The sequence below is a fragment of the Momordica charantia genome (genome assembly GCF_013281855.1).
Source record: "Momordica charantia cultivar OHB3-1 chromosome 6 unlocalized genomic scaffold, Mcharantia_2.0 BLBB01000006.1, whole genome shotgun sequence".
NCBI lineage: Eukaryota > Viridiplantae > Streptophyta > Magnoliopsida > Cucurbitales > Cucurbitaceae > Momordica > Momordica charantia.
In genome coordinates, this window is record NW_028275164.1 from 5,606,717 (window position 1) to 5,625,833 (window position 19,117).

General features: G+C 36.6%; 3 protein-coding genes across 5 annotated transcripts; 2 read left to right on the forward strand and 1 right to left on the reverse strand.

Moving 5' to 3' along the window:
* Window positions 1–3,999, forward strand: NYC1 (NAD(P)-binding Rossmann-fold superfamily protein). Its single transcript, XM_022289366.2, has 10 exons — window positions 1–561; window positions 967–1,045; window positions 1,126–1,261; window positions 1,438–1,512; window positions 1,615–1,807; window positions 2,179–2,247; window positions 2,640–2,779; window positions 2,950–3,072; window positions 3,211–3,403; window positions 3,533–3,999. The coding sequence occupies exons 1-10, from the start codon at window positions 193–195 to the stop codon at window positions 3,716–3,718; spliced, it is 1,563 nt and encodes a 520-aa protein (XP_022145058.1). The 5' UTR covers window positions 1–192; the 3' UTR covers window positions 3,719–3,999.
* Window positions 4,000–7,909: 3,910 nt separating this feature from the next.
* On the forward strand, window positions 7,910–10,951 carry LOC111014446 (proline-rich receptor-like protein kinase PERK15). Its single transcript, XM_088125310.1, has 7 exons — window positions 7,910–8,724; window positions 8,799–9,329; window positions 9,424–9,510; window positions 9,613–9,683; window positions 9,852–9,928; window positions 10,042–10,189; window positions 10,303–10,951. Exons 1-7 carry the CDS (start codon window positions 8,187–8,189, stop codon window positions 10,759–10,761), a joined length of 1,911 nt encoding a protein of 636 aa, XP_087981436.1. The 5' UTR covers window positions 7,910–8,186; the 3' UTR covers window positions 10,762–10,951.
* A 235-nt stretch (window positions 10,952–11,186) lies between these two features.
* Window positions 11,187–17,203, reverse strand: S1P (SITE-1 protease). Of its 3 annotated transcripts, XM_022289174.2 has the most exons (10): window positions 16,376–17,194; window positions 15,871–15,999; window positions 15,595–15,747; window positions 15,298–15,414; window positions 14,441–14,625; window positions 13,877–14,140; window positions 12,728–13,796; window positions 11,699–12,199; window positions 11,543–11,603; window positions 11,187–11,464 (listed from the first exon to the last, which is right to left on the reverse strand). In XM_022289174.2, exons 1-10 carry the CDS (start codon window positions 16,964–16,966, stop codon window positions 11,373–11,375), a joined length of 3,162 nt encoding a protein of 1,053 aa, XP_022144866.1. In that variant the 5' UTR covers window positions 16,967–17,194; the 3' UTR covers window positions 11,187–11,372. The 3 variants fall into 3 exon arrangements, with proteins under 3 accessions (XP_022144866.1, XP_087981435.1, XP_022144867.1); XM_022289175.2 differs by lacking the exons at window positions 11,187–11,464; window positions 11,543–11,603 and adding an exon at window positions 12,460–12,555 and having other exon boundaries at window positions 12,056–12,195; window positions 16,376–17,203; XM_088125309.1 differs by lacking the exons at window positions 11,187–11,464; window positions 11,543–11,603 and having other exon boundaries at window positions 11,935–12,195; window positions 16,376–17,202.
* Window positions 17,204–19,117: the final 1,914 nt, after the last annotated feature.

The following is a 19,117-nucleotide window of genomic DNA, read 5'->3' on the forward strand; positions in this document are numbered from 1 at the left end:
ACGTCACCGCCCATTTTCCCAAGACTTCTTTGATATTTTTGTTCTGCAGAGGCCTCTTCTTTTTGATATTTTATTCCCTCTATATATATTCTCCAAGAAAATCGTAACTAGATTACCCTTTCCCCAGAAAAATTGGAGCCATTTTCTTTTTACATGAATTCGCACTTTTTCTAGAACTCTTATCTTCCATCAATGACCACACTCACGAAGCTTCAAGCGTACCCACAAAATTTCGACTGCCCAAGTACGAGGGATGGCCACCTGATCGGAGCTCTTGGACGGGGATCCCACCGGTTCGGTGTCGGAGCGTCGACGAGCCGTGGTGGGTTGTTCTTGAGAAAGTGTAGATCGTTCAGAGGCGAGGATGGTGGGGAGTTTGAGAAGGAAGATTGTAAAGGGAGAAAACACAGAAATTCGAGGTCGAAAGAGGTGAAAGTTAAGAAGGAAAGTCAGTTTTGGAAATCTTTGAAGGCTGATGTTTTGGGTAGGTTTAATTTGTGCTTCGCGTCGGATCTTGAGAATGGGAAGCTTATGGCAAAAATGGAGGCCTTGTTTTCTTCGGTGAGTTTTGCTGCGTGCTGCTCACTTTGAATTTCATATAAACTCTGTTTTTGAGTGATATCTTGTTGAGCGAATGTGCCTGCAATTTTATTCGACTGCTTTGGCGACTGTAACTTGAAGTATCATCATGAACTGGAAGTTTTTTTATTAGTTGAGTTATTTGTTGTAAGAATTTGAAATTTTAATTTTGGATAATTGGATATCAATAACGGAGGAGGAACCTTCTGTAGGCTGCTAAGGCACAAAATTGAACCAAATTATACTTAAACTGTAAAGAAATAGAACTATTTTGATCTGTGGTTTTTGATGTAAAGTCATGGATCAAGGAGGACATGTGCTTTGGTCTTCATTGGAGACTGTAGTAGCATCACTAACTGTAGTTCCTTTATTATCTATACTGAATAGGCTGCAGTCCAAATCGGGAGGTATATCGTTACGATGATGAGCACTGGTGTCATACTTGCTGTTGGGTTTCAGTTATCAGGTATCCCATATTTTGAATGTTTCATTTGTCGTTAAGATCGTTGATGTTAATTTGAATTCTGTTTCTTGAAAATTATTAAGGTGGAGATAGTCAGATGAACACATTGATTTGGTATAGCTGGCTTGGAGGAGTTATTATTGGGACTATGATTGGTGCTAACATGGTATTAGAGGAACACTGCAGAGCTGGTCCACGAAATGTCGTTATAACTGGAAGGTAATTAATCACTCACAAGCAATGTAGTTCATTGGCACAGAAATGAATGAAAGCCAGCTGATCTTTGTTTTAATGCAATTGGTTACTTCAATTTTAGTGTTGGCTTATATGGTATTCACATACTATATGATGTAAATCAACTGCTATGTTGTTAACATGGACGGTTGACTATGCAGCACAAGAGGATTGGGAAAAGCACTAGCCAGAGAGTTCCTCCTCTCGGGAGACCGCGTGGTTGTGGCTTCTCGCAGGTGGTCCTCAGAATTAAAATGAAACTTCTGATACACAGTATCTCAATGTTTTTACCACTTGCTTACATTTGCATTTTCTGCTCAATGATTTTGTGAAGACAGCCCCAGGTCTGTTCAAGAAACTCTCAGAGAGCTCGAGGAAAACTTAAAAGGTCTAATGGCCGGAAGTGGTTCTTGCAATACAAGCCTGGCACGTGCTAAAGTTGTTGGCACAACGTGCAATGTTTGCGACCCTGAAGATGTTCATAATTTAGCAAATTTTGCTTTAAATGAACTTGGTTCTATTGACATTTGGGTGAGTCACGAACTTGTGAAGTTAATTTTTTATGCACGAACTGGAATGGTTTTTGGCTCTGTCAGATAACATGCTGCTTTTATTGATTTTTTCTTTATAATAATATTTAGATTTTTAAATGTACTGGTTCATTCTTAAAGTAGCTGCCTTGGTGCCCTTTAGGAATAAAAGTCTGATCGTCTGAAAGCAAGAGATTCCTATTTAAAAACATTAAAATTTGAAATCGTCAAGGATAAAAGAGGCATACTCGTAGGCCATAGCTTATCTCTACACTGTCAATCTTGATTAGAAAAGAAAAAGAAATGTAAGAAATATGGATTTAGCCTTAATTCTCAATCTTGAATCTGTTTAATGTGACAAATTATGGACAGATAAACAACGCAGGGACCAATAAAGGCTTTAGACCCTTACTGCAGTTCACGGATGAAGATATTACTCAGGTAAAGTCATTAGTAATTCTGGATTTCTTTACCTATACTTCTCTTGATAAATCTGAACGTAATCTTCTCCAATAGATATGAGCTCTTTAAGAAGGTACTTAGTGGTTGCCAGTTTATTCCACTTTGCAATATCCCAGGCTCTGACTGTTACTAATTTTTTAAAATAAATGTTACTGGAGTTTTATTTGAATTCAAGTATTGATGGCTTAAAACTAGAGCATTGAAACTAGTCTCTTTCACTCTGTTTATGAATGGAAGGCATGGTTTACATTTCACATTCATCTTACGTCCTGGTTGAAAATTCATGTTGTCCCTTCTGATAAATGGTGACTTTGGAAGATTTGATGCCAGACCCATAAGTTGATTTAATTTCATCCCTGATTATTTGATAGATTCTCTCAACAAACCTCGTTGGTTCACTTCTTTGTACTCGAGAAGCCATGCGTGTAATGAGAAATCAGGCTAAAGGAGGGCACATATTCAACATGGACGGTGCTGGCTCTGGAGGTTCGAGTACTCCTTTGACGGCTGTGTAAGTTCATTGCACACTGCAGAATGTAAATGTAGTTTTGCACAGGGCGGGAGGTTTCATTTCGAATTCTGGTTACTGGTTTTAACTCGTGGAACCATTCATATCCTCATATCTATGAATTCAACAGTCGGTTTTGGTTTTTTACGACCTTTTATTTACTGAACTTGTAGGTATGGATCGACAAAATGTGGTCTTAGACAGCTTCAGTCATCTCTTCTGAAAGAGTGCAGGCGATCCAATGTAGGAGTACACACCGCATCTCCCGGCATGGTTTTGACAGATCTCCTTCTTAGGTGAATCAAGCTTCTTCTTGTCCTCGTTTCTCCATTTGCAGATAAATTGCTAGAAAAACACATTTTTCTGGATAAACATTCTCCATTGGAATAATTCTAACGAAAACTTGCCCTGTACTACTTGTGGCTTGCATACAGTGGTTCAACGGTGAGAAACAAACAGATGTTCAATATCATTTGTGAGCTTCCTGAAACAGTTGCTAGAACATTAGTTCCTCGGATGCGAGTTGTTAAAGGAACGGGAAAAGCCATCAACTACTTAACTCCTCCAAGAATCTTGTTGGCTCTGGTCACTGCTTGGCTGCGACGAGGTCGGTGGTTTGACGAGCAGGTAAGTTCAGTCCCATCATGGAAACTAGCAAACACAAATACTTGTAGTATTCAAAAATCCATTGAGAACCCAGATGAGCAATCATGGAGAGTTGTGCTTGTTATTCATTCAGGCTGTAATATATTGCAGGGGAGGGCTCTGTATGCAGCGGAGGCAGACAGAATCCGTAACTGGGCCGAAAACCGCACTCGTTTCTCCTTCACCGATGCAATGGAGATGTACACAGAGAACACTTGGGTGTCTGTCTTCTCACTCTCTGTCGTATGCGCCTTCATAATCCTCTCTACAACAAACAGCACTCTTCCCGGAACTTGATTGATTATATTAGAAGCCAGATAGCATTCAAAATTCATGGTCGTTAGGTCCTGATAGGGGAGAAAATAAAGGAGAAAGGGACATTGTTAGTTCACCCTGCATCCTTGTACACAAAGAAAAAACCAACCCCCCACTTCCACTAGAAAATGAATTTGACTGCCTAACCGCGAAGCCCTGAAAAGGGGGTCTATTTATTTATTTAGTTGGATGAACTGAGCTGTGTTGAAATGTGCTGTATCAAAAGTTTACAAGAATTGAGTAAAGTTTGTGCCTTTTTTACAGCCCTCCTCTGCCATTTCCAATCTGTGTGCGCGGCGGGACTTTGTCAACTCAAAATGGCCTCTTCTGCCTTCCACTTTTGAACTGGCAACCGGTGGGATATAATATTTATATTGAAAACAACCGTATGATTCAAGATTAAGAAATTGAGGAGTATTACTAATATTTAAGTTAATTAAGTATTGGAATATTTGATATAAAATGAAAGTAGGTAGGTAGGTAGGTAGGGTTAATATGCATCCATCTTTAGAAAAACAATGCATTTTCCTTTTTTTTTTTTTACAGGATTTGTAGCATTATTGATTATTGTGCTGAATATTGTACTAACCTAAAATCTTATAAGGGATGAAAATGTATTAACCATTAAGCTTTGCTTAAACTGAGTAGATCATGTTTTGTTTGTTGAATTTGGTGGCGTTTGATCGGACTAAAAAGAAAAAGGAAGAAAAAAATGGTTAGTTTTGGAATCCATTGCCAGCCAACTGCGAATTGCCATTGTCAAAATGACGCGTGTGATGGACGGCGGAGATGGGGGATGGACCACCACCAAATGCCAAATGCCAAATGCCAAAAGGGAACTTCCTCAATAGTCTCTTTATCTCAACCAACACACGCTTTCCACACCACCTCATTCCCCCTTCCTCTAATTATTCATTGAAAAGTTTCGTCTACAATACGAGACTGTAAATATTACTCTGAAAACACGGTCGACTGAAATAATACGAGATGTAAGGAAAGTGCAGTAAACGATGTAGAATTTATACTGGTTTACCTCAACTATGGGTTACGTCTAACAATGGCCAATACAATAATTCTCAAATTTAGAGGTCTCAACAAAAGCAACCTAGCAAAACCTCACAATACTCACGAGAACTAATTGATGACTTCACTCTACCATCCCGAGATCTCGATCTTCTTCTTCTAACAAATACCATAGTTGCCATGCCTCAAAAACAGTGCTCCAACTACTGTTCACGACCACCCCTCAGTGTATGCAACAACACACATAACAAAAATCCAACGGAGGAAAAACTGTCGTACCGCTATGAATTCTGTAGCGAAGAACAAATATTCGTGCGCCTCTTCCTTTTTTTCTTTTAATTGTCGTAATGTTAAGATGCTATAACTAGCCTCTCAATGATTTCCTCTCAACTAGCTTGGTTGTTATAGTTACATCTTTTAATTCCATTCCAATTTCATTTCCTCCATTGCGTTTCGACGTCGATTTGGCTCCACCAATCCAGCACCAAGAATATTAGAAAATTATTAATGAAGATATTCTTTAGAGTGTAATTTTTATTTTTATATATAATAATTTAGAGTATAGAAATTAAATAAACATCATGATGAAATTGAAGATTAAATTACCTTAAATAATAGGTTGATAGAAAACTATAGAAAGTTGTATGGAGTGTTGAGAGGTTTTGAAAATTGTAAAGTAGGTTTCCATCACACTCCTTACAAAGAAATGACAACTTGGCATCTTCAACTAATTTTGGTTATTGAGATGATAAGATTCAAAGATGAAAAATGGTTGAAGATGGGGAGATTCCGAAAGGTCATGCTATATGATAGTAAATTGATCCAATAATAGAGGGTATTTTAGTCATTTTAATACCCACCCAATTACCCAAATGAGTGAAATTCATCATAGTTGAAAAAGGTGTCTGCTTTTCCAAATAAAGTATCTTTTTTTAGTACATAAAAACTAATATTTTTTAAGACTGTTTAAAGTTAAACCATAAATTTTCACCATCCCAACTACATTTGACATGTTTTTTTTTTCTTTAAGCATGTTAAATTTTAGTTGAGAAAGAATAACAAAATATGATTTCATTGTATTGATACAAACCTACTCACCTATCTATAATAGAAAAATACATCTTCATAATAAGAATATAAAATCTAAATTAAATAATATAATTACTAATCATAAATCTAATTAAAAAAATATCTAATAATATTAACTCCAAAATAAAACACAAATCATACTAAATTGAAAATCCAATACAAATACAAATACAATTTCAATCCTATCCAATCACATCAAACCATTTGCAAACTTAATCAGAGAAAATCATAAAAAACATCATCCTTGATTTGCTCCCAATTTTAATCAGAATCCCAATGTATGAGACAAAAAAAATGATGAAATTAAAATTTTATCTTCATATGTATAATAACATTCTGTCAATGTGGTGTGTCTCTTGGTTTTGTTTCTTTGCTCTTGTGGGACAACAAATCAAAGAACTTTTCTGTGCAGCCACTGCAGTGTGATGTTGATTTGGATGAATCCTTCCTTCCCACTTGATCCAATATAAATCAAGATTTTTCTTAATAAATATATTATTCAAAACTAAATTCTCATTTTTCCTTAATTATTTTCTTTCCAATTATGGACAGAGGTGCCATAAAAACAAGATTTCTCCAATAATTCAGGAGTCTACTCTCATAGTATTGAATTTGATTGAAGATGTTGTGACTTTGAAGAAGGTGTTTCGCATATTTAAATTTGTTCAAGCAAGTTATTTTATTGGCCAAATATGACATTTATGATCGTTTATCAATTTAGTGGGATGGTTGTTTTCCTTTGTAGATTCTAGATGTGGTGCGTGATTCCCACTATCCTATTTTTCATATATTTTCTTTTATCAAATTCCTTTGGTTTTATTTGTAATTTTATAGTTTAAATAAATTAATATACTCATTGGCTAATAAGCAATTAAGTATATTTATGCATATATATATAAAATATACTTCAATTAAATTATATAATATCTCCTTTTATTTTTAATATTTGGAATGAATTATTATGAATGTTATCTATTATTTTAAATACATAATTTTAAAGTAACATTTTTTCAACGATCAGCTTACTTTTGATATTTTTCTTCTTAAAAGAATATGATTTGATTATATAATAAATGAATTTTACCCATGTATAATTGTATTTTTAAAAAAATATTAAAGTTGAAAATGAAATTTATATTCAATATTAATTACTTTTTAAAAATCTTATATTAATATGATTCTACCTAATAACATACAGAAATTAATACATATACGCAATTCATATAAAAAAACCTAAAATATTAAATTAATTTAAGAAAATCTATTATATAAATCCAAATTATATTAGATTAATATATAAATTATATGAATATTCGTAAGGACGTTTTTGGAACATTATATAAATTTAGAACATTCGCATGAATAAATTTCGGACATCCTTATATATTTTTCCTACGAAACAAACGTGGTCATCAGAAGGTAGCGGACATCTAAAATTCCGAACATCTGAAATTTCAGACATCTGCATTCCCAAAAAACAATCGGTCCCTAATGGTCACGTTTCTTGTTGATTGGATTGATTAAAAAAGAAATCCATTTTCCTTTCTTGTTTAAATTAAATATTTATTTATCATTAATATTTGCCCATTGAAGAAAATTGAGAGAGAGAAGTATTCAAAGTTTTGATTGCAGTAATTGACTGGCCTATTAAAAAGTCTATTCTTGACAGCTGGAGAGACAGAAGCCAATTTCGACCATTTAAATTTTAGAAAATAGAGGGGTTTTTTTCTTTTTCCTTCTATTCTTAAATTTATGATATTTTTTTCCTTTTGCAACATGTGAGAAAGGAGAGAGAAATTCATAATTACTTTCTATATATGTGAGAGAGAGTTGGGGATATTATACTTCAAAATGTAAAAACTAAATTGATTTTCTGTCAGAAATTAAAGCCAATGAGTAAGAAACTGGTTCTGATTATTTAAAATTAAAAAAGAAAAAGTATGCATAATTATGATATACGAAACTTCAAAAAGAATAATAATATCCCAGTTTCAGTTTGGTTGAGAAATCAATTAAATAAATAATAATCCAATGAGAAAGGAGAATTAAGCGGAGGAACTGGCGGGCCGCGTGGGCCCCACTCTTGGACAGCTCACGCAGTGCAAATTATGCGATACAATTATACTGTCATCGTCTCTTCTAACGCTACTGAATCAGAAAGTTGAAGGAAATTTCTCTTTCTTTGTTTCTCTTCTAAGTTCTGATCCGCCTCCGCCTCCGCCATTGTTAACTGGTTCAACTTTCTGAGGGGACTGATTTACTATCTATATCTAGTAAGCGAGACCCATTTGATTGTTTCTGATTTCTGTTTCTCTGTCGACTGAAATTTTGGGCCAAAATGTCGGCTCCGGCTCCGACCGCGCCGCCGGCTACGAACTCCACCTCACCCCCACCTCCGACCACAACCGCGCCACCCCCAGCCACTCCGTCTCTCTCGCCGCCGCCTCCTGCTACTCCCTCTCAGCCTCCACCTGCTTCATCGCCGCCGCCCTCCACCACTCCTTCGCCGCCTCCTCCAAACACTACCACTCCATCTCCGCCTACTTCTACTCCTTCGCCGACCGCGCCTTCCAGCTCTCCTCCGCCGCCGCCGTCTACCGACTCGCCAGCTCCCCCACAGCTGCCGAGTCCCACCCCACCGTCGAATCCTGGTTCACCTGCGAATCCCGGAGGAAGTCAGATTCCGCCCTCGGAAACCACGCCGTCTTCCTCATCCTCGTCGGGAGTTTCAGCCGGAGTTGTGGCCGGGGCCACCATTGCTGGGGTAGTGGTGGTTGTGGCGTTGATTATTGTGTGGTTGTGCTTAAGAAAGAAGAGGAGACACGACGAGGAGGCATACTACCGGCCGCCGCCGCCTCCACCGGCGCCGTATAAAGGTGAGAACCCTCAAACCTCCCAGATTTCTCAATTAAGCCCCAAATTAATTATTTAATGAACAATTTAATTTCAGATGATCCATACGGTCCCCAGCACCAGCAGTACCAATGGCAACCACATCCGGCGCCGCCGGTAGATCATGTCGTAGGGGCAATTCCAAAGCCGTCTCCTCCACCAGCATTACGGCCACCGCCGTCACCTCCGATTATAAGCAGCAGCGGAGGGTCTGGATCTAACTATTCAGGGTCTGAAAATTCGCTGGCTCCTGCCCCATCTGGCATTACCTTGGGCTTCTCACAGAGCAGTTTTACTTATGAAGAATTAGCAATGGCGACGGATGGATTCTCGGAGGCTAATCTCCTTGGACAAGGTGGGTTTGGTTATGTGCACAGAGGAGTCCTTCCAAACGGGAAGGAAGTGGCAGTGAAGCAACTTAAAGCTGGAAGTGGGCAGGGAGAGCGAGAATTTCAAGCAGAAGTTGAAATAATCAGCCGAGTTCATCACAGACATCTTGTTTCCTTGGTGGGATATTGCATCACCGGCTCCAAAAGATTGCTGGTTTATGAATTTGTTCCGAATAACACTTTGGAGTTCCATTTGCACGGTATGTTATGATTCTCAATCGGCTCTGATGTGGTTTGGTTTTGTTGATGGGAGATTGAAGGATCTTAAACTTATAGATAACTCACATTTTGCAGGGAAAGGACGACCTACCATGGATTGGCCAACAAGACTGAAAATTGCTCTGGGATCTGCCAAGGGATTGGCTTACCTTCATGAGGACTGTAAGTATTTTGTGTTTCTGAATGTGAAGAGATGACTTCTGGGTTTGTACAATTCATGTATTGAAGAAGAGTCTTGTGACTTACATGTGATGTGATGTGCAGGTAATCCTAAGATCATTCATCGTGACATCAAAGCAGCAAATATACTTTTGGATCTCAAATTCGAAGCCAAGGTAATAATGGGAGCTTTCTGAATTCTTGAATTTGAATCTAGAAAGTCGACTCTGTTCAAGTTTCCATCCAATTGGGAGTAAATTAGATTTATTCTCTTCCCTAGTTCTCATAACTGCGATTTTAAATGGGTTTGTTCCTGATATAGTGAATCTGATTTCTTTTTCCAGGTCGCAGATTTTGGGCTTGCCAAGTTATCTTCTGATGTTAATACCCATGTTTCAACCCGAGTCATGGGAACTTTCGGGTATGGCCTCCTTGACCATATTCGAATTCATGCAAAACTAATAGGAGGGATGATTTCGTGACAATTTCATGTTCCTGAATTCCTGAATTTGATATCATGCTTATTTCTTACAGATATCTTGCTCCTGAATACGCTTCAAGTGGGAAACTTACCGAAAAATCAGATGTCTTCTCCTTCGGAGTGATGCTTCTGGAGTTGATTACCGGACGCAGACCTGTGGACACAACTCAATCCTTCATGGACGATGGATTGCTCGATTGGGTAAGCCATAAGCCAATTAGCCATTACTGTTGAAATTCAACATCTCCGCGAGAAGAATTGTTCATTATTTGCTGTAATCGGAAAGCTAAATCAGCCCTAACTTGTGGTTTCAGGCAAGGCCTCTACTGCTTCGGGCCACAGAAGAAGGAAACTACGACGGTCTGATAGATCCAAGGCTGCGAGACGAGTACGACCACAACGAGATGGGTCGCATGGTTGCTTGCGCCGCCGCCTGTGTGCGTCATTCGGCGAGGCGCCGGCCACGGATGAGTCAGGTGGTTCATGCTCTGGAAGGTGAGTCGTCGCTTTCTGATCTTAACGAAGGAATCCGGCCCGGACATAGCACCGTCTACAGCTCCGACTACGACACGGCTCAGTACAACGAGGACCTGAAGAAGTTCAGGAAGATGGCATTGGCGAGCCAGGAGTACGGCGCCGGCAGTGAGTACAGCGAGCCGACGAGTGAGTACGGTCTGTATCCATCGGGGTCGAGCGGCGACGGCCAAACCACCCGGGAAATGGAGATGAGAACGATGAAGAAAGAAAGTGGAGGTTTTAGCGGAAGCTCGTGATTAAGCATCACTCTGCAATGTGTACAATCCACACCTTTCTTCTTCTTTCTCTTCTCTTGGATGAGTTTTTGGATTATAGGAATTCTTTCATCTGTATTTGGCTTTGTAAAATGTAAGAGCATTCAGACAAAGATTGGATAAGATTTTTGTCTACACAAAACAAGTTATAAGATAGATTTCGATTCTTTTATTTGTTCTTTACATTGCAATTTGAATCTAATTCGTCTATGAAGGGCAATGGCATTCATTAGCATTAAAATTTTCCAACTCTAACTTGTAAAATAACTTTGAAAACTAAGATTATCCAAGTGAACCAAGAGTGAAAGCTTTTCAACTATTTTCAAATTGTAACCAATTGGTAGTTGTTTTGAAATTATAATCTTGCCACCTGGGATCTTAGGAACCAGCGGTAAATGATACAGTAATTGCTTCTTCAAAATTGGTCTGTGTTGTGTGTAAGAACAGAGGGAATCACCCTCAAATTTTCAACTATCCATTGTAACACATCTATTACTATGATGTTAAACAACATTTACTCGTCTAAATTTTACAGCAAAATTCCTTCATGGAAGTATATTCCTTTGAAAACTACATCAAAATTACTCCCCCAACTATAGATTGGGAAAACGTGCAGATCCAGATCCTCTTCGTCTCCGTCGCCGCCTCTGTCTGATCCGCCAAAAACTCAAAAGGAGCAAAAGCCCTAAAAAGCATCGAAACCAAGTATAAACTTTGAAAGAGGAAATCAAATTCAGCAGCAACAAGAGAATATATCACTCACCTGTCACTGCAACTACGGCAGGAACAAGCCAATGATTAGGTACAATCAAAGGCATGTCAGGCTGTAAGCAAGAACAATGAACAGGAAATTACAAGAATCATATTGATGAAATAATATTGTAATTTAAGTCTCAACTCATTGGGAAAGAACTCTCACCTCGTCCCCGTAGAACAGGTTTAAGTATCGGTTTCCATATGAATCACTTCGGTTTTCTGAAGTCAACTTGGGAGGTCTCATCGAAGAAGTTTCTGATGTAGAATTCAAGCCTCTTCCCAAATCAATTATGGGAAATCCGGGCAACCTTCTATTTCTTCCTCTGACCTGTATATTGTATCCCTTGGTCCCCCATGTATCAAACCTAGAATCACTCCTGCATATCAACTCCTTTCCAACAACAACAGAATACATAGAGAAATTTACATCACTTCTTCGAGATGGTAGTTTGTTATCTTCTAGATACAGAGGTGAATCTAGTTTTGAAGACTTAGTGAAGAGCACCGGATCTCTAATGTTTCCACTGGTAAAATCTAATATTTTTCTCAGAAGCCAATAGCAATTTGTAACCATATGGCTGCTATCCAGACAATTTGAATCTCCATAGACTGCAATGCGGCCCTCTCCCACCTCCTCCAATAGACCAAGAATTGGAAAGTCTGCCTACATTTGTCAATAAACAGTTAGTTTAATCCTATTAAAGAGATGACAATAGCCTCATGAAAACGTACACCTTCCCTTGGAAGGCTCTTAAATGTCAAGAATGTTACCAAAAAAGCCTATAAATATAATTCGAACATTTAGATACATTCTTCCCAACAACTTTCAGATATTTAGATATTTAAATATTCTCAACTCATAAGATTTCCAATTAATGCATAAAGGAAAATGAAGATTGGAAATTCTTGTGTGGTCTCGTGCACCTTTCACCAGAGTCAAGAAACTATCTTCTCAAGTAATACATTTATGCACCAGCAAGTTATAATAGGCATGCTGCTCCAACAATTTACTAATTCCGTCTGGTGCAAGATATGAAATGTATAAGTATCTTCTTCAACTAAAGTACAGAGTTGTCCACAATTATTTAAGCTTCCAAAATAGGAAACTGGACCATTAGTCGAATTTGCAACAATTTGTGGTCACCACAAAAATTATTTAAAAAGAGTTCATAGAGAAGCTTGTGGCAGTTACCTTAGTCATGCCAGAGGTTAGTATGTTCTGCGCTGCCCCACTCTCTGAGCTATCAATGAAAGGGAAACTATGCACATAACCACCTCGTGGAAACCTCACAATATCTGTTCCCGATGCATATCGACTCTGTTCACCGTCAATAGAAAAATCACCGTTCAAAATCTTATCCCCAAAAGCAATACCAAATGGGGCTAAAAGGTCATTTAATGCAGGAATATTTGCACCTCCAGTAACTGGAGTCCACCAGCTCCTTGTGTTATCATCAAAGAACCTCATCTTTACCATTGTTTCTACATTATACCATTCAGAAAACACAGCTAATCCCAATCCAGTAACCATAACATCGTCCCTCAACTTTTCAATTTCCTCTTTGAAGTACTCATCTTCTAGATCCACTAGTAGAAGTGTGCCATATTGGAGAGAATCAAAGCATGTAAGAGGAGAACCCAGCGTTTCAACATAGTACCCAGCATCTCTCAACATATTAAACATGATATGAAAATTTGTATGCAGGTGGTCTCCATGCCAGTCCAGAATGTCATTGCGTACATCCAAGGAATCTCTAGGAATATAACCAGGAGGATATTTGATACTATGAAATTGATCCCATAAAATACGTTTTGACCTTGGAGGTGTCGGAACCACTTTTAACTTCAGATGTAGCACACAGGTACTAGTCCGGCGGTTTTTCTCTCCACTAGATGGAGGACTATATACTGTTAGAGTCACATTGCCTTCAATTTCTCCAGAAAACTGTGCACCTTCTTCCTTAATTTGCATGTGAAGTGCAATATAACCAGTCCAAGGCCAGATGACTTGAGAATAAGTGAAGTGAATGCTTAAAAGATTTCCTTCTTCATCCGAAGGATGCCAAGTTGGTTGACCTTCAACATAGCCAATTACACCCATCCCATTCAAAATGGTAGCATTGAAGATAATAGGCATTGCACCTGCATAAAGTGGTTGGCGACAAAAGGGCCACATATAAGGGCAATCGGTATAGTCAAGAACATTAGGGAAGATGCTTGCCCGGGGTTGGTAGCTCTTAAGTATTTCGTACGATTCTAACCTGGGAAAATTCAGAGGAATAAGAAAATACTCTTGAGGCAAGCTAGATAAATAACAACAGCAATGAGAGCTGAAACCTACAGATCAACCCTGCCAGCACCTTGCTCGTACACATTGGGACCAGCAAGCTTTGCAGCTCCCTCAACAAGTGCTTGTTTCATGCTAGCTGGATTTAAAATATTCTCCCGCTGGCTTTCAGGGATGACACTAACAAGTAGACATACCACACCAGCAACCACAGGGCTCGCCACACTAGTGCCTGATAAACTTTTGCACCCAGTACTAATTTTGGATCCCATAATTTCCCGACCATATGCAACAACATCTGGCTTCACACGACCATAACTGTACCAAATAACATGTTTGAGAGTGCCGATATGGGTAGACAGAAAAAGGAAGGAAAATAAGGGAAAGTAGTATTATGTTAAAATAAATCCATTTTATCTTTAACAAGACTTTGGTCTGACTTGCACAAGTTAAAAACAGTAAGTGCTTAAATTTGTATTTTAATGCATCCGACACATACTTTATCCAAGGCCAAACTCCAATCTCAGAAAGGAGACAAACTTTCTACCTAATATCTCAAGATATCTTATGAAAGATAGGAACAAAATACTGAAAGATCCCAAGTAAAGCGTAATTTACCCATGAGGCATCTCCCAAGTAGTCATGCCACGGGAGGAAAATGAAGCAATATGATCATTATAGTCAATACCACCAACGCCAATTACATCACTCTGATCTGCAGGATTGTTCAAAGTCCCATAGAGTGGTCCATCATTTCCAATTGCAGAAACCATGATGATATTATTTGCCGTGATCTCCCAAATCTGGTAGACAAATAGCAGTTAAATATACTTTGATGCTATCATAATTTCTTTGCACTTATCAGCTTGCAGTTACTCTTAGCATGATTATGTGAAGCCTAATGTATAGACATTCAATTGATTAGAAAGAATCATTTCTGATGCATGGATTCTGACTATAGACCTCTCACCTATCAATAGGTTGCAACCAGAAACCCAAAAGTTAAAACTAGAGATACAAACGAGTGGCCATAATTTACAAAACCAAAAACAGCTTCAACAAGCTAGTGAATTTTAAGTTGAAACTTCATAAAGTATAAAATTATTTCACACGAGGAAGTCCTCAACAACATATTCACCAATGATCATGTTAAGACAAGATTAATAAGACTACCAGACTGTAGGTAGTCCAAGAACTGTATTATATATCATGAAAAAATAATTGACAGTATCCCAAAGATGACACACATTTCATTTATCTAATGCTCTTTGTAACACATGTCTGGCAACATCTAACCTGAAAAAAGGTATAAATAATTTAATAGAAAACATACATGTAGGAAATGTTTGTTCAAACGAGACATATACAGCAATTGATCAACCTCAAACCAAATAAAATTAAGTGATATTCTTTTCAAGTTCATAACTTATTTTGCCAGACCACCAATTGCAATCAGCAGAAAAAAGAAATCTTACCTTCTCCACAAATGGAAGATCTAAGTAATCTGGTCCACCAATGCTTAAATTCAATACATCCATATTGGTAGCAATAGCGTAGTTGAATGCATCAAGGAACCATGAAGTGTATGAGACCTGCAATAGGCTGAATACATACTTTTCATAATCCTTCTTTTGGATGGATAAGAAACAAAAAACTTCCATAATCCTTCCACTGTGTTTGAAGATAAACTAAGGTAAATTGATAAAACACTAATTTGAAGTAAAAAGATCTAATAAACATATTACAATTGAGTAATGATCATTGTGCATTACCTGTGCATCTGTAAACACACGAAAAGCATATATTTCAGTATCTGGAGCAAACCCTAGACACTCTTCATCTCCACCTGCAATGACACCGGCAACAAATGTCCCATGCCCAAGATTATCATTTAAAGTATCTTCATTGGTCCAATTTGTTCGCTCCTGAAAATTACTCAAAATTCAAAATCTATCATGTGAAATGTATCTCTATGGGTGGAAAAATTATTCTGATCTAATAATTAAACAAAAGACACATTAAATTAAACAAATCCTAATATTTATTACCTTGATATTCCTAAAATGTGGGTGATTGGCACGAATACCAGTATCAAATATAGCCATTCTGACTTTAGAACCGGTATACCCCTTTGCCCAAAGAGATTCTGCTCCAAACAATGACGTAACTTGGGATCTCTGAAATCACGAATTGTTTCTCAGTGAAAATAAACTAGTACACAAAATTAAAACAGGAAATGAATGGGAAACTTCTCTCCTTAGTTCATTTGATTTTACCAAATTGAAATATTCAACATGCATACAAGAAGATATGCATCACAGTAGTTTCGATTGAAATTTAGCTTATAACATTGAAATGGCTAATTCTGTGTTGCATTAAAAATAAATAATACATAAATCAATTTACTGAACAAGAGCTCTACATATGATAAATCCAATTTCATTATATGAGACACCGGAAGTCGCCCCTGCAGCCCCCTTTTCCTCATAGTCAATTGTCCAAAGCCAAATATATCAAAAGAAAAAATAAATCGGTCATTGAAAGGAAATTTACCTGCATCGACAGATGCCGTCCCCATCTATTAGAGGCATTGCTAATTGCAGTATAACGTTCCCCGCCTCCTTCCTTAAACGACATGGAGGTGAAAATCTTCCCCGGACGCTTCTTCCCGTCTACAAAAGCCCCGACTCTACCCCCATTCTCCGTTAGCACGTCCCTCACGTAGCTTGCATCCACATTCACATCCTTGACGAGCTCTAATTCCTCAATATCCTTAATCAACTCCCCTCTCGCCGAGTCCTCAATAGAAACCAAGCCAAACTCGGTTGGATACTTAGACGCAGGGTTCTTCCTCTCGATCCATTCCCAGAGACCCGATCTAATACGCGATTCCAGATAGGACCGGTGCTCCTTCGCCTCCCTGTATTGGACGAAGCGAACAATGTAGTTCTTCCGCGAGACTTGGTTCCCGTCACTGAGGTTCTTGGAGGTAAATGGATCGACCGACGAGTAGTTTCGGGTTAGGGTTTGATATACAATAGGATCGGAAGAGGGTTTGAATTGGAAGAGAGAGATAGAGATAAAGATGGGAACGAAGATGAGGACGAAGGAGACATATGAAGAAGAAACCGAAGAACTGATCATGATTCCAAGAACAAGAGAAGGTGAGAATTCATTGATTTGGCGGGAAATGAACGACAAACCGAGTATGAAGAAGACGAGGGAATTTTGCGGTTCTTCAACTTTTTCAGGGCTTTCGTTGAGATCCTTCTCTACGATTAAACATCTTCTTGGGTGCTCTTTTTGTTTCTGGTATTTATAGATCCGCGCGACTTATCGGAATATATTCAAACTTGGAAAAAGAAGTCCAATCTCCGATACCATCCGATGAGGAAATTAACATTAAAAATAATAATATCATTCAAATATTATTTTCGTCGTGTGTTTTCGGCTTTTGCCTTTTTATTTGTGATGCTTTTGGTCGTTTTATTCCCTGTCTAAAAATATATAGTTTGGTTCGTGGTTTTTTTTTTTTCTTTTTGGTTAATTTTAGTTCAGGTATTTTCAGAACTTTCGATCCAATATCTTATTTATAAAAAGTAATCATTCGATAAAATTTTAATATAAATTATATATAAGAAAACTACATTTCAATAAATATATAAAATGTGGTGGCGTGTTTAAATTATAATAAAATAATAATAATAAAGGGCAATTGTAGATATGGCAAAAAAAAAAGAAGGAAATAATAAATTTAGCATTTACATTTTAGATTAGTAAATATATCAAAAATTTTAGAAAAAACGGAGGTTTAATAATAAAATGTCAAATTTATCCTCGTAGCATTGATATACCATTGATATAGTGCTGGTATATATATATATATATATATATATATATATATATATCTATTTGATATATACTTGATATACATTTTATTTACTACTGATGTAGTACAATTGATATATTATTGATATGATTATGATATCTACTAATATAACTTCTGATATGATTATATTATTTACTATTTATTGATTTACCACTAATATATGTGTAATATATTATTGATATGTCTTTAATATACCACTAATATAATATTGACATACAATTTATTTACTTCTGATATATCAATGATATCTACCAATATAACTTATAATATGGTCTACCACTGATATAACTATGATTTCCACTGATATAAGTTTTTGTATGATTATATAATTTACTATTGATTTATCATGTTGATATAACACTTATATATCTGTGATATATACTTGATATGTTTTTAATTTACCATTAATATAACTATGATATATACTAATGTAACTTCTCGTATGATTATATAATTTACCACTAATATAACTTTGATGCATTTATGATATATACTTAATATGTCTATAATTTACTATTGATATAACCATGAGATCTACTGATATCTAACATTGATGCACATGTGATCTACTGATGTATATCATATATCAGTTACAAATATATTTAGTATGCCACTGATATATATCATATGTACATCAAAGGTACATTAAAGATATATCAGATATATATCAGATAAGATATACATAGGTATATCATTACAAATATATTTAATATATCATAAATTAGAGATACATCAGATGTATATTAGATATATAATACGTACATCTGATGTATATCAGAGATACATCGGATGTACATCAGATGTAGATCGAAAGTATATCAGATATACATCAATCAGGTATATATCAGATATCATAAGGGTAAAACTGGAATAATAAAAATTCAAATATTTTGCCATATTTACAAAGTACAAAAGTGGTTGACATTTTTGTAAATATGTATAAAAATTTGACTACCCAATACAATTTCCCTAATAATACCATTGATTTTTAAATGTATAGAAATTAAAACTAACATATTAAAAATATATGGATTAAAATTAACATTTTAATAGTATAATTATTAAAACGAACCATCAACACATGATTTCATAAAGTCTACTTATTTATAATTTTATAAAAACATTTTTAAAATGAAAAACAATAAAATGAATATTTTCCTTCCAACACTTTTTCTTCTTTTTAACAAGCTATTCCTTCCGATCCACTTATATTGTTATATTTATAAATTAATATGTCGAAAAAAAAGCATTTCTAAAATGAAAAGCAAGGGAAAAAAAAACACATTTAGAAACAAAAACTAAAAATTACATTTACATACAGCCAAGCAAATTCTCAATTTGAGCCTAGTTTTTTTTTTTTTTTTTTTTTTGAAACGTCAATTTGTTGTTAAAAAGGAAAAGAAGAA